Here is a 14368-nt window from a genome sequence, read left to right as displayed (position 1 = left end):
TTACAGAATGCAAATAAAAGTCATTGAGAATTGGATCTCTCATTAACTGTAACTCTGCTTTCCTGTTTTGATTGTAAGCTCAGAACTGCCAGATCTCATGTATGAAGCGTAAGACTTGGTGTCTGCCACCCGTACCATCACTGTGTTTGTACCTCAGCATTTGCATCCTCTCTCTCTCTCACTGATGTGGTGAGTCACATCATGAAAGAAGAGCTGAGCACTGCAGTGGCAGTGGCTGTAAGCACAGGGCTGCTTCAGACAGCTGATGGCCCAGAGCTGCTGTGCCCATCATGTGCTTTAAGTGAAGCTGCAGGATGCACTGCATGACTTGACAGCATCTCTTTCTTGGGAAAATTCAAGACAGCTGAGAGGCCTGTAGCCTGCTGGGAGAGAATTATGTTCCCTTTACATCCTGCACTGCAATAAATACAGCCCAGGTGCAACAGAGGCTACTTAAGCGATCTCTGTAGGTGAAGGGTCTTTCCTACAGGAGAACTATTATGTAGCATGTTTCCTCAAATAAGAAACAGGGTAAAGTCACTCCTCCAAAACCCTTCATGTAAACCTCTCTCCTGCCATGGAGGCAGAAGTGCAGGTATTGCACTCTTGCACATCTTGCAAGATATACTTAATGATATACTTAATTCCATCCTATCCTTTCCACATTTCTAAGCTGCACACTAAATCCTAATCTTTTTTGATAACTGATTCAGTCCCATCTCTTCATCACTCTCCATTCTTCCTTAAATTTCCCTGTTTGTATGCTCCACCTCATGCTTTTTATCTTCCACTTTTATCTTGCTCTCTGTCCTGTTCTGCATCACACTTCTGTCCCACATACTTAAGTTGATCTATTGCCTTTGAAGTAACAGGCCACAAATATTATAGCTTGTGTATATCATCTCCATTTATGTCTATTTCAGTGTTTCTCTTTGCGTTTGCTGTAACCTTTATCTAATGAAGGTTAAAACCTCCTGAATTCTTTCCAGCTCTTTCTGTCCAATTTAGTCCAGGCAGAAATACTTGTTTGTCATTTTTCTATTTCCAGTTCTTTCCAGTGATCCATTTGGATAACCAGTGCTTTTTGGATAGCCAGTGCTTCTAATATTTACTAATCTGCAACAGTTTCTCAATTATATTTTTTTTCTATCCAGATTTCAGCCAAAAGTCCCAGCTCTGTATTTACATTGACAGATCTTAGCTCTTTTCCTTCTGTCACCTTAGAATCTAATACAAGTTCATTGTCTGCCTAATAATACACACCCTGATTGTTCAGATGTTCCCTTTCATTTTCATTTAGTGTCTTATTCATTGCTGCTCCTTTTCCTCCCTTGTTCAGCAGTTATGTCAGTTGAAAGACCTTTTAGCATCCTTCATCTTTTGAGCGTGCATACTCAGGACTTCAATGCCTTTGCTGTCTTGCACTTGGCTCTATGCTATATTAAAAATTTAAGCCATGTTAATATAAAGATAAGAGAGCATTATTTTCAACAAAGCAAGCTAAGAGGCCTTTAATGTCAAGTCTAATGCTCAAAAGAAAATGAATTATTCGGTCAGCAGCACTGGCAAAGTGTGATTCCACATTAATCCACTGAGCATGTAAAACAAGGATGAGAGCAGAGTACTGGCATGGCTTCAGCAATGAGCCGTGTTCCTTTACGTGGGCATCAGTGATCCATTTCTTCCCTGCAGTCACCACTGTGGGAGTGAGTCAGGCCTCCACTAAGGAAGAGATTGTTTAATACAGTGGATGCGCATCTCCAACAAATGAAACTATTGTAAGCTTTATTTGTGGAAGCATTCAAGCACTGCATGATCTCCAGGGTGCAGCCATTATCACCTCTGCCTAAATGGGCTTACTTGGCATAACATGCACGTTTATCAGAATGAGGCAGAGGTACTCTTCATACTGAAAATTGTTACTTTTCTCACTATTACTGCAGTGCAGAAAGTGTAGACAGGAGCTCGGTGTCAGTTGCTGCTGGAAACTCTTCTTGCAGAGTAATGCGCAGAGTCCCATTTTATGAGACATTCAGCAAGCTCACCTCTCCTGGACTGGTGACAGTTCTGGCGCAAAGACTTCCAAGTGAAAAGCTGTGGTCTTTGTTACACAGGCACTAAGACCGGTAACCATGTTGGACCATTTTGATCTTGACATTTCTAAATGTGCAGTCAGAGCTTCATTAGAACAGACCCAACAGCTAAGGATTGTCTTGAGAATAAAATATCTTTCTTCTTTATTTAGAAGTGGAAACCGTGAAAGACTTTCTAAACAAATGGTTCCAACATGCCAGGAAGATGCCTGGTTAAGTAGCTGGAAAAATGTTTTCAGTAAACAACTTGCTTCTTGTCTAATAGTAGCTTCACAATGTAAGCTCAGTATTAATTTTCTGGAGAGGTAGCTCCTCTTTATCACTTAGCTTCAGCATTCCAAAAGGAAATTGTTTCCATAATCTGTCAAAAGAGTTGCTTGACCATTATTACTTTAAATGGCTGTTAAGAAAAGAACAACCAAGACTCAGGTCAGTGAGATCTGTGATAAAGAATTTCTGAGTATAACCTGCATAAATTTCAGGGCTGGCTTTTGGTTTTTGTGGGTTTTGTTGTTGTTGGTTTGTGTTTTCTTTTCTGAGCAAGGATCCAGTTCTCCTTAACAAGTATTTTCATGACAAAACAACCGATTCACAATGTAAAACTGTGGTGGACAGACAAGGTTATTTTCACCTTATAAATTTGCAACAGCACATTCAGAAGTGCAAAAATATGTTCACCGAGGCCTTTGAAGGGGCGCTGTTACAGTGGTGTTTGGAAATGGCAGATTAATGGGTAGCAGTCGGGTAATTAAACAAACGTGTGGGGTGGCTTGATCCTATGAAAGCAAATAAGATTATGGCAGATAATCCTGTCATGCAGTTCTTCTTCCAAAAAAATAAAATAATAATAATAATAAAATAAAGCCAACCAAAGCAACCCAATTATTTTTTACCACTCTAATCTCCTCCTATTTATCCCTCATCCGTCAAAAGCTGTGTGTGACATGCAGTCCCTTTGCCCAGAAAGCCAGATGTCTCTCCAAACCCTGCATCTGCAATATCAGTGTGGAGCAATGGGCGCTGTCTGTAGCAGTCCCTGTAGCATGGGAGTGATCTCTCAATAGAGCAGCTTTAATCTCTGGATATAGGCCAAACTATTATTGCAGCACAAGAGCTGCATAATACTATTTGTGGTAATACTATGCAAAGGTCACATTTGCTATCCTTCGACAAAGTGTTGAAGGGAAGTGGGATTGGTTTTGCTCTGACTATCCAAATGCTTCCTCTGGAAGTTTAACAGCATGAAGAGCATCTCCTAAATTGACAGTGAATTAAATAAATATTTCACAGACCTTTTATTAGTATGAAATGTGAGCCTTTTGGTAAGGCACTGAATTGGTTCAGAGATTATTGCGCTTACCACAAAAGAGACAACTTAGATTTGTAAGCCAAAACCCAGAATGGTGATACAGATTAGAACTTTTCACCTCCTAAAACATTACAGACAGAGAACATTTATTGTTGTTAATATGAAAATGCTTAAATGTTGTAGTGGCATTAGCTGTAAGGCTCTGCAGGAGGGCTTTATGGATTCTAGGATGGAGTTTTAGCATCAGCAACACACCTGGCCACGGCTGCTGATGTGCGTGAGGGCAGAGCAGAGTCCTTCATTCTGTGGTGGCTGCGCCAGCTCTGCAGTGCTGTCAGGTATAACACGTGTCTCTTCCAGTAAACTGTGTCAAAGTCAGAGAACAGTTACAGTAAAGTAGGTTGTTTTATGGGAGTATTTTTGGCTGTGTATATTCATCTTTCCGCTTTCTGCTACTTGCGCCTATGATACGTGCATAAATTTATGCCACCTTATACAGTTATAAAGGCAGGCTTCGCTGCTGTATTTGAATGCACCCTAGATACTGAAAAATAAGACAGCAGATGCCTTCTGATCTGATTAGCCTTCTGCCTAAGAAGAAAGCAACCTTTTATCTTCATGCTCATGTATTATTACTAGCAAATTTCTGAGGTATACGTGCAAGATTCTGCACTCTGCTGTGCTGCACGCAACTTCCAGAAATGGTAAAAGATTTCATATCTGCCCTGCCTGCAACTTCAAAGAATGTGTCTTTCTGCCTGGTTTAGAGCAGTAAAATCCATAGGAAAGGAAAAAATCTGAATGAGATTTTGAATGTAATTAGTAACAAAAGAGTAGCAAAACAGCTTAGCAGGGGATTATACTAATGCTATTTATCTAGCAGCTCACTTTATTTGTTCCCAAACTCTTTTCTTCCCAATCTGTTCTGTAACATTCAGAATCATCACCATATTTTTCCACATAATATTTCCAGAACCCTAATAATCTCCACTTATTTTTCCAAATAAGAAAAGTACTACTGCTGCAATGTATCTGATTGGTTAGGAGAATGGTTAACGTGATTGTACAGAGAAATGAAATAAAGTCCATAAAACGTCACTGAGAATAGGTGATCAGGTAGATTGCATGCCAGGATGGAGACCTGGAAAACTATCTAACATAAAGTTTCAAGGAATAAACCAACCTTTCGTCTGAACATGTTTACTGAAAGGCTGATCTAAAAAGATATCAGAAGAATCTGGCTGCACAAAGGTACAGTATAATGAATGACACAGCTCAGCTGCAGGAACACGCATTGCAGAAATGAAACCATGACGTTCTGTAATTGCCTTTCACTTGCCATTTATCAGTTATACTGAGTTAAAAGCCTTGAAAACTCAACTTATTCTATGAAAGAGTATTATTTCCATTTCAAGCATCATCATGACTGATTGAGAACATCAAGACCAAACTACTTCTGGATGCCTCTGCATAGCTTTACAGCCTGCTGTGAAGTAGGACTGTTTTATCTGGCAGTATAACTCAGGGAGAGAGGGGTGTGTGATTTTGTGTACAAAGTAGTCCTGGGAACGTCATTATTTTATGCTGCACCTTTCTTCCCGGGTTCCCTCTGCAGAACTGAATGGAATAAAATGGACTAAACACTTGGATTGATCATAATAAAGGTAGGAAAGGCACTATGAATGCTCACACACACACACAAAAGCTGTCCAACTGACTGTGGCGTGAAGATGTAATTATTATTTATGCAGAACAACACGGGTCATTTCAGTCTCCATTTTCACCTAATTCTAGTTCAGTCCTCAGAAGTCTTGAGAGAAAGAAAGAGCAAAATCATTCCTTTCAGCTTTGCAGCCAAAACTCAAGTCTGTTCCCCGTCCCTGTATCCCTAACTGTAGTTAGCTTTGAGTCTTTCTTTTTTTCAAAGCAAACTTTGACCGACAAAGATCTGCAACACACAGGGATGTCACGCACTAATCGAATTCTGTTTGCAAACTAACGCTGTTTGCCTTGTGTCTGTCTGTCTGTTGTACCCCAGGGTCAGCGGGCTTTCTCCCTTCATGGGAGACAACGACAACGAGACCCTGGCCAATGTCACCTCGGCCACGTGGGACTTCGATGACGAGGCTTTTGATGAAATCTCTGATGATGCCAAGGACTTTATCAGCAATCTACTGAAGAAAGACATGAAGTAAAGCAGTTGGACTTGATACACTTTCTATGTTTGCATTTAGCCAAACTTGCCAGTCTCGTTTCCCCTGCTGCGAATTGCCGCATCGCCGCAGGCACCTCTGGCAATACTTTATAAGGAGCTCTGCGTGCCCTTCTGCCTGCATGCAGCTGGCGTTTATTTCACAGTGCAGGGGCTGAATGGAGTGCTTACTTTTAATCTCCTGCACTTTCTGCTTTTGCTTTCCCTCAGACCGGGTGCATCTTGGGGCTCTGTTTGCACACTGTGCCTTTGCTGCAGTGTGAACACAACACAGGAACTACAGATTACTGCATCAGTGCTCTGCCTTGATCTGAATGGGCTGCAGTTGTGTGGCTTTTTGAATGTGATGCCTCCAAGTACCACAGTATAAATCTAGCAGTTGGGCAAGGAAAAAAAAAATGGAGTGGGAAACCCTGCTTACAGCAGACTGAACAAAGCAAGAAAGCCTTCTTCTTGCCATAAGTTTCAATGGGATTGATAGGGAGCAGAGGGTTACAAGGTGTGCATGCCCAAGGAAGCCACAGAGTCAGTGTCCCTGGAGATGTCCATGAACCATGGAGATATAGCGCTGAGGGACACGTCAGTGGGCATGGTGGGGGTGGGCTGATGGTTGGACTGGATGACCTGAGAGGCCTTTTCCAACCTTTATGATTCTGTGGAGAATAGGTGTGGTGCAACCAGAGATTTGGACGCTGCTGTTTTGTTACATGCTTGGTGCTGTATAGAAGGGAGGGCATTAAGTGGTGGAAACAGGGAAACTTCTACAAGTGAGGGAGAGATCTGGGACGGGGTTCTGCGGGCGTGAGGTAGCTGGATCATTGTGGTTCTGTTATATGTGCTCTGTGCCTAAAACATACGGCTTTTTGTGCTCTGTTTTACAGCGCTTTATTCACACTTGAAAATGCACGGCTTTCTCAAAAAAAAAATAAAAAATCTAGAAATTGAGAAAGTGAGTTTGGGAAGTAAGAATGGCTGGGAAAGCAGGACCATGTGATCTGTGCTGCTAAATATAGGAAACAGAAAGAGCAGCCTTGAGAAAAGAGTAAGGGAAATAATGTTAAAGCAGCTGTCATTGATGGCAACACTGACCAGTCTTTTTATATAAAAACAGGAGTCGCTTAAATTGTACTCAATGTCTTCAGCACCCATGGCTGCAAAAAGACACCAAAAACATGGAAGCCAAAAAACTTTCCAAAGATAGGATGAAGAAATATATGGCCAGAAGAAAATGGCAGGTAATGAAGAGGATGTACCAGTGGGCTTGTTATCCTAATAAGTCTTTGTATATCTAATGTTTGTGATTCCAAGAAATAAGTTGTGCCAGGAAGTTTCTGCAGGGGAAACTCCCATATGGGCCGTGCGTGAATGCAGCACAGCGCTGTGGGTGTCCGGGGGTGAGCAGGAGGAGGCTGTGGCATGTGTGTAACTTAACTGTTCCACTGCTACGGGCAGATGAGTCCAAGCATAGATTTGCCTCTTCTGGGGGTCTGACTCCTTCCTCCCTGCTCTGCTGAGGGGTTTTTGTTATCCTTAATAAACCTGAACTCTCCCAGGCCAGTAGTTCCTGCCCTGTAGAGGCACCCAGCTTCTCATGGGGCTGTCATATTAGTTCAGTAATTTTATTTAACATGTTCTTTCTCCATATCTTCTTGTTTCTTAACACTGGAAGGGTTATACTCAGTCCATGTGTGCCATTCTGATAGTTAGAGTAGCTGAGACATAAAATCCTGGATCCAGCCTTTTGAGTAGCCTACAGAATACTCACTTATGTTAAATCAACCTTATATTTCCCCTTGGGTTCTATCTTATGTGTTTCTTAGGAGATCATGCAAGCTGTACAAATACACACGTGTCCGTACTACAGCCAGTGTGGTTTGAGTGTATTTCAGTACCCTGGCAGTAGATTCTTGAGGCTGTCAGAGGTCTGCTTCCATCATGCACATGGTACTTTCTCATTCGTTTCATATTAGCTGCTTATTCATTCTGATGAAACTCAGTCCAGCCCATAAGGCTATCAAGAAACCCGTTCACCACCAGAGCTAAGTTGCAGTTAAACAGTGCATAGCTTTCTTGCTGGCTCCCCTCTTGCACAGCGCTTCTTATCCTCAGCTAACAGAGACATTCATTTAGGTATGAGTTCATCAGGGGAAGTTTATATCTGCAACTAAATTTGGTAATTCAGACCAGCCTGCTCTGTCTCTCCTAAAACATCAGAGCTATATATAAGCAGTTTGTCCAACAATTCCAGCGCGGTTTGCAGAGATCCCAGCTAATTTGTACGAAGCACCATTGTCACAGAAAATCACATGCCTTTTGGATTGGATTGATCAGAAGCCTTTTGTGTTATGTCTTAGAAAACAGGCCATGCTGTCCGAGCAATAGGAAGACTGTCATCCATGGCAATGATTTCTGGTATGAGTGGGAGGAAGGCCTCTGGGAGCTCGCCTACCAGCCCGATTAATGCAGACAAAGTAGAGAACGAAGGTAAGGAACTTTGCTGCGATTCATTTTTACCTCTTCAGGAATCATAGGAAAACTCTTAGCAAAACTCTAGGAGAGCCGGATTGTTGAGTTGATTGTTTCTGCACTGTCTCTGTTATTATCTTTCTCTTTTTCTTTTAAAGAAATTTATCAAAAAGTCATTGATCTCATATTCTGATACTCAAAATGCCCCAGCCTAAAGAGTGGCGGCAAACTGTTCTCTTTTTAAAGGCAAAGAATTAAGGCAGATTTTTCAGCTGCACACTGTATCAGTTTGGGAATGCATGTTTATACAAAACTTGCAGTGATGAATTAGATCCTCATGAGAGCGAGCAAGCAGTGCAGCATTAACACTTGCTGTGACCAACAGCTGAATGTTGAGTGAACCGTGCTACTTGGATAGAAGCTTTTAGATGAAATGCCCACATTATTCCCCTAAATCCCCATTACAAGTGCGGATTTGTGGTGCATTTCAATCAGAGGTGCAGATGTTTGACACTTCTGAAGATCCAGCAAGTCAGTCTGACATACCCACATAGACTGATCTGAGCTGAAGCTGTTTTCCCCTCAGACCAGCAGAAGTCTGGTTTGCATTACAAACAAATTCAAGGAAAAATTAAAGATTATTCATAGCACAGCAGCCTGCATGTTGATTTCATTCTATTTATGGTCTGAATATTTGTGCTGCTGTGACAGACCGGCACACAGCTATGCAGCTAATGTCCTCACTGTCCCATCCGCTCCGAAGAATTAAGTGAAGTGAAATGAAAGCAGCTTTCATTACCGCCTGGTTAAAAATAAGCAAAATGCATCTTTTGAGAATATCCCCTGTAAAACAATTAACGACATTTTCACTCTCCTCCAGATGCTTTCCTTGAAGAAGTGGCTGAGGAAAAGCCCCATGTAAAGCCATATTTTACTAAAACAATCCTTGACATGGAGGTTGTGGAAGGCAGCGCTGCTAGGTTTGACTGCAAAATCGAAGGTACACTGAATAATCCTACTCTCTTTCTTTCCTTCCCTGCCACCTTTCTGCACTGTGCTGTAATGTAGCTCTATAGCTGTGCTGTAATGTAGCACTTTCCGGTTTTTTTTAATTGCTGTGTTGGTATCATTTTTCTTTACCAATATCTGCATGTCACAGCATGGAGGTGTTGCAGTAACAGTACTCTGGAGCAGCATGGGCTTGTTCTGTGCTTGCCATAGAACAGCAGCCTCCTGGAGTCACTGTGTGAGTCACCAGTTCAGAATACCAAGTGGGAACAGCAAGATGATTTTTGAGGGCGGAAACAATAAAAACAAGATGCAGGGTAATACTGTAGGTTGCAAGAGAACCCTCATAAAGACTGCCAAGACTGCTTACCAGAAAGTGAGAACAAAAAGGAGTCACTGTCTGAAATGACAGACGGGTCTCAGGTGCCCTCCAGATGACTTTAAATCGTGCATGTGTTGTGGTGAAGGTAAAGAAATCCCTAAGTATATTAGCAGAGGTTGTAATGAAAAGATCAAGACGTACAATTCAGACTGGCATATGCAGGTAGAGTCAGTTTCTGACGCTGAAGGAGCTCAGCTTGGCCAGCCTCGCAGTCTGAGGGCAGATACTGCTAACATTTCTACTACTGCAATGAGACTGAGGTTTCTGTGTCACAGCTGTCAATGAAAACTGGAGATCAGGAAGAGAAGAGCCATTAAAACAAAATGGATGATGTTAGTACCATACTGCATGTGTAAACAGTTAGACACTATCTAACCTGAAAATTAGGTTCAGAATCTGCCTCACTGACCTTCTGCTTGTTTGTTTCTGTGCTCTTAATCTCTTTCACTGCCTGTGTTTCCTACCTCACAGCGGAGATGTGAGGATGGATTATTGTTGCTGATGGATGCTCAGCGTGAGGGGTATGTGCCTAAGTACTGCATGGAATAACTAGATAGATGTACGTGGCCCACAGTCCAAACTTTCCAGTGCATCACTGTAACGTTTGCTGCATATTAAGGATTCTGGCCCTTTATTTCTGTTCAGTGGAAAGCCACCCTCCCATCACAGTGCAGAACTTGGCTGAGGCAGCCTTCAGTTTGTTACTGCAGCCAAGAGTACTGTATAAGGGAGTGTTCTCCAGCATGGACTGTACAGCCCTGCTCTGGCTGCTGGAGTACAGCAGAGCCATTTGCCTCACAAAAGGCTCAGAAACTGCTGTAGCGCTGCATAAACCAAATGCTTTTCTTAGACTCCCTTGATTAACCTAACAGAGGGAAGTAGGAAGCGGGAGTGCTGCAGTCACCTTACAGGACAGGCCAGAGTGTAAGGCTCAGATTGGGAGGAGGAAAGTTCAGACCTGCTGAAACAAAGCAGCCTGAGAAGGGTAATGAATTGCAGCTGTAGCCCCAAGCACCGTCCCCTCAAAACGCCATTGGGAACTGCAGGTTCCTCAGAAGCTGTAGCATGAGGTAAGCTTCAAATACACCGTTAGGAGTCCTGTCCTGGCTGATGACCAAGACATGTGAAAAGCTTTCTGCAATCACTTTAAAAGCAGCTGCAAGTGGTATCCAGTGAGACCCTCAGAGCTAGCTCCCATCTCTGCTGTTCAGAATAAGGTTGTTCCAGGCAAATGCAAAGTAAAAATGACCTCAGGTCATTTGCATTTATTTTACATAAAACTCATTGAAATATTTTTGTACCAGCATATCCATACACAGATGTGGAAGCAGAGTTGAAAGTAACGACGGATGAGTTAATACTCAATTTATTGCAATTGCTGGTCTCTCTCCGCTATTGCAGGCTATCCTGACCCTGAGGTAATGTGGTTCAAAGATGATCAGCCTGTCAAGGAGTCCCGTCACTTCCAGATAGATTATGATGAGGAAGGGAACTGTTCTTTGACAATTTCTGAAGTATGTGGGGACGATGATGCCAAATACACCTGCAAAGCTGTTAACAGCCTTGGGGAAGCCACATGCACCGCAGAACTCCTTGTGGAAACAATGGGAAAAGAGGGAGAAGGAGAAGGAGAGGGAGAAGAAGATGAAGAGGAGGAGGAAGAATGAAACAAGGCTCAAAGAAAACCAAGAAAAGAAAGAAGAAAATATATTTAAAGACTCTCCTTATAAGGCTCAGAAAACCAAGTTATCAAAAGCACCTTGTGTGATACATAGGTCTTTGAGGGGTTGTTTTTTCAGCATGATCAGTTGATACCTGTTTGCTTTATCTACGGGCATTAATTGAAATCAGCAGGCAATTTAAGTTACTAGCATTTAAGCAAGTCATCAAGTAAGTTGTCCAGTCTATCTTTAAAATTAGAACGTATGGAAAACAAGTCTACAATCATATTCTGAGCTTCTTAAAGAACAGGTCTGTTTACTGAGCTCATTGCTCTCCACCATCACTTTCTCAGCCAAAACTGCAGCTAAGTGGGTTCCCTAAGGTTTACTTTACAAGGAATCATTTGCCAGACGTGCAGTGAATCGCTCCAGTCCAAAGAAACTGCTCCCAGAGCACTGTCTGCTATAAGGGAAGGGCTGATGCAGCCACTGTTGCAATTTCTACGTTGCCATGGTTCATTTCTCACCCGGTTTAAACATCGTTTCATTGTCTTAACTTCAAACATATTTACTGCCCTGCTGCTGGTGCAGCACTGATGCTGGCTAAGCTGAAATAGCAGTGGGCTTTGCTGAGGTACCCCTCTGGTGCTTGAGCAGCTGATGGTACCCTGTCAGCTTTCCCTTATAGAACCTGGCACGTCAGTGCGGTTACAGATGCCTGCTTAAGAAACAGACTGAAAGCACAAAGACAGAATATCATCTGTTTTGTTTTGGTGTGTTTCTTTCTTTTTTCTTTTATCTTTTCCTGGTCAGTTTAATGATGACCTATGGTTTATATATATGCTGCTCTGAGAAACAGGTTATTGCACCGTCAGTGAATGGCTCTGACATCCATGCGTGTGAATGGAATCCCAGGTTAGTTAAAATCTGACTCACATTTATTTGGCAATTGCAAAACAGATTTCAACTGATGACAAGCTGGAAACTCCCACCGATTTTTTGGAGTAGCCAAAAAGACAACAGTCTGGATTTCCAACTCCTTCATACTTAGCCGTTCCCAAAGAATCTTAAAGTAGATAGGACCTATTTGTACCCTACGAGCTTGACTGCTGTGTTTCGTCTATAAGCCACACCATTAGGGCTGCTGCCTTCTTAAAAAGAAGAGCAGGAATAAAAAGAAAGAAACAACCCCCCTCCCCTCAAGCCCGGGCTCTCTTTCCAAGGTGGTTAACGCACTCATGACTTAATAACTTTGCTTTCCTTTCACAGTATTGGCACTTTTTATTCTTGTTGTTGCTGTTCAGAGGTAATATCAGAGGCTGTAAGGTGATATGCATCATCCAAAAGCAGCGTGTCTTTCTTACATTGATGTATCATTCCAAAAAGTGATTCTTTTTCTTTTCCACTTGCTGTGTAAAGTGCAACGATTTCAAAGGGTACCTTTTAGAAGGATACCTAATGTCCTCACAGTTAAGTAGGCAGTGTACTTTATTACAGGTGTGTACAATATCAGCCTTAGGTTGTTTGATATTACCCAGTTGTGTATGTGTTTCATATGATTTGCTCTTCTGCATTCAAAGCTCAACTACTGTGGATGACACAATGGTTTTTAACTGCTTTACTCTTTGTTGCTAAGTTCAGATTGCCAGCATGTCTTTTCCTTTTCAATCGATAAAGAACTCTTGTTATACTAAACACAGTATTGCCACGATTCCTTATACAGAAAGGTTTTTAATCTGATTTAGAACATACAGAGCTTTTCTCACGTTTTTAAATGTTTTAGGCAACAATGGGGTGTATTTTGTACCTTAATAAAAATACGCTGATGTTTTCCCTGTTTGTTAAACCATCAGAGTTGCAAAGATGAGAACGCTACGGCTGTAGTTACTCACAGTTCCTAAATAAATAATACCACAAAGCACGCTACTTGTATGCTCTGTTGCAGGCGTCAGTGTGTTCACATCTCTTAAGGACACCGACAGCAGCCTCCTTTCCTACTCTGGCCTCACACCTGCCTGGCACAGAAATGGGTGCGGAGGCAATAATGACACTTGCTCAGTGTTTGTGGTACGGCTGCACTCGTCCTGTTCTGTGAGTGCGGCAGGAGGCTGCTGTGCCCAAAACTCTTGCCTTATGGTGGGGAAATGCACAGTTCAGGAAGGCTGCAAGAGAAAAATAAATGGGAAGTCAAAAAGCAGATGCACGTTCATACCACTATTTTTAGAAATGGAACAGGTAACAGCATTCGGTGTGTATACTCGTGCTGCTCTTATGCAGGCTTCTTCTGACATGCAGTTCAAGTCAGCACGGACCAGACAGAACCACACAGAAACTCCCTAAAGCAAAGATGGTGAAACATCTGCTTGTAGCAATACATTTCTTGAGCAAACATTCTGCTTGAAACAGTCACCTCTGCGAGACGGGCACCACCAGCACCTTGTGAATGTACTTTACCCACTGACTGCTTGTTTCCATTTGGAACGGCACATCCATAAAGCAGCTTTGATCGCCTACGACGTGGGCATGGCAAGGTGTGCAGGTACAGCTGCTGGGCAGGCAGTAAGGCCTGTAAACTCCGTATTGGTGGCTCTGCACAGATGTCCCACTCCTCTCCTCCTTTAATAGTCCTTCAGTAGTCTACGGGCTATAAGCTGCCTCTCTTTCTCCAAGCACATACCGAGCTTACCAACCTTCTGTAGGCTCCTGGTAACATCCCTTCAGTCTGCAGGGAACCACAGACTTCAGAAGTGGTGCGGTACATTACCTAATTCAGCTCTAAGCAATCGATTCCAACTCGTGTTTAACCTTCAATGCCTTTCGTTGTTGTCAGTGTGAAGTCCAGGAGAAAGACTATTAGATCTCAACAGAAGGAATCTTTACGTACTTGCAATCCTATCTAATCTCGCCAGCTCTCCTAATTGGTCTAATAAAAGGTGTTACCTCTTCTAGCTCGTGCAATGCCTGCAGAGAGCCACACCTGGGCTGTGGTAGGCTCAAAACGACCCCCAGCAGCAGAGCTTACGCAAGATGATGCTGCACAGGTTGGACAGCTTCATTCTTTTTGTTTTCCTTCTGTACCAAATTCCATCTTCTGAAGCAGCGTTGGGGTTTGGGGCTGCCCGGTTCTCACTGCTTGAGTTTATGGATTTGCAGAAACCGAATTGACCCAATTAGAGTCCGGCGTGTAACGAGCAGCTGGGGCACACGGCGTGTGCATGAGGAAACGTCGGCAAGTTC

At 42.7% G+C, this 14368-nt stretch overlaps 1 protein-coding gene across 2 annotated transcripts in view; it reads left to right on the top strand.

Moving 5' to 3' along the window:
* Nucleotides 1–13052, top strand: part of MYLK (myosin light chain kinase) — a 170986-nt gene extending 157934 nt beyond the window's left edge. For both annotated transcript variants that reach the window (XM_015868725.3, XM_085552314.1), the window contains 5 exons: nucleotides 5441–5593; nucleotides 6726–6849; nucleotides 7969–8098; nucleotides 8961–9080; nucleotides 10872–13052. In XM_015868725.3, the coding sequence (XP_015724211.2) occupies nucleotides 5441–5593; nucleotides 6726–6849; nucleotides 7969–8098; nucleotides 8961–9080; nucleotides 10872–11137 (793 nt within the window). In that variant the 3' untranslated portion in view covers nucleotides 11138–13052. The remainder of the gene's footprint in view (nucleotides 1–5440; nucleotides 5594–6725; nucleotides 6850–7968; nucleotides 8099–8960; nucleotides 9081–10871) is intronic.
* The last annotated feature ends 1316 nt before the right edge of the window (nucleotides 13053–14368 follow it).

The sequence above is a fragment of the Coturnix japonica genome, chromosome 7 (assembly GCF_054131305.1).
Source record: "Coturnix japonica strain WE chromosome 7, WE-NBRP24, whole genome shotgun sequence".
NCBI lineage: Eukaryota > Metazoa > Chordata > Aves > Galliformes > Phasianidae > Coturnix > Coturnix japonica.
This window is presented reverse-complemented; position numbering and strand designations above follow the sequence as displayed.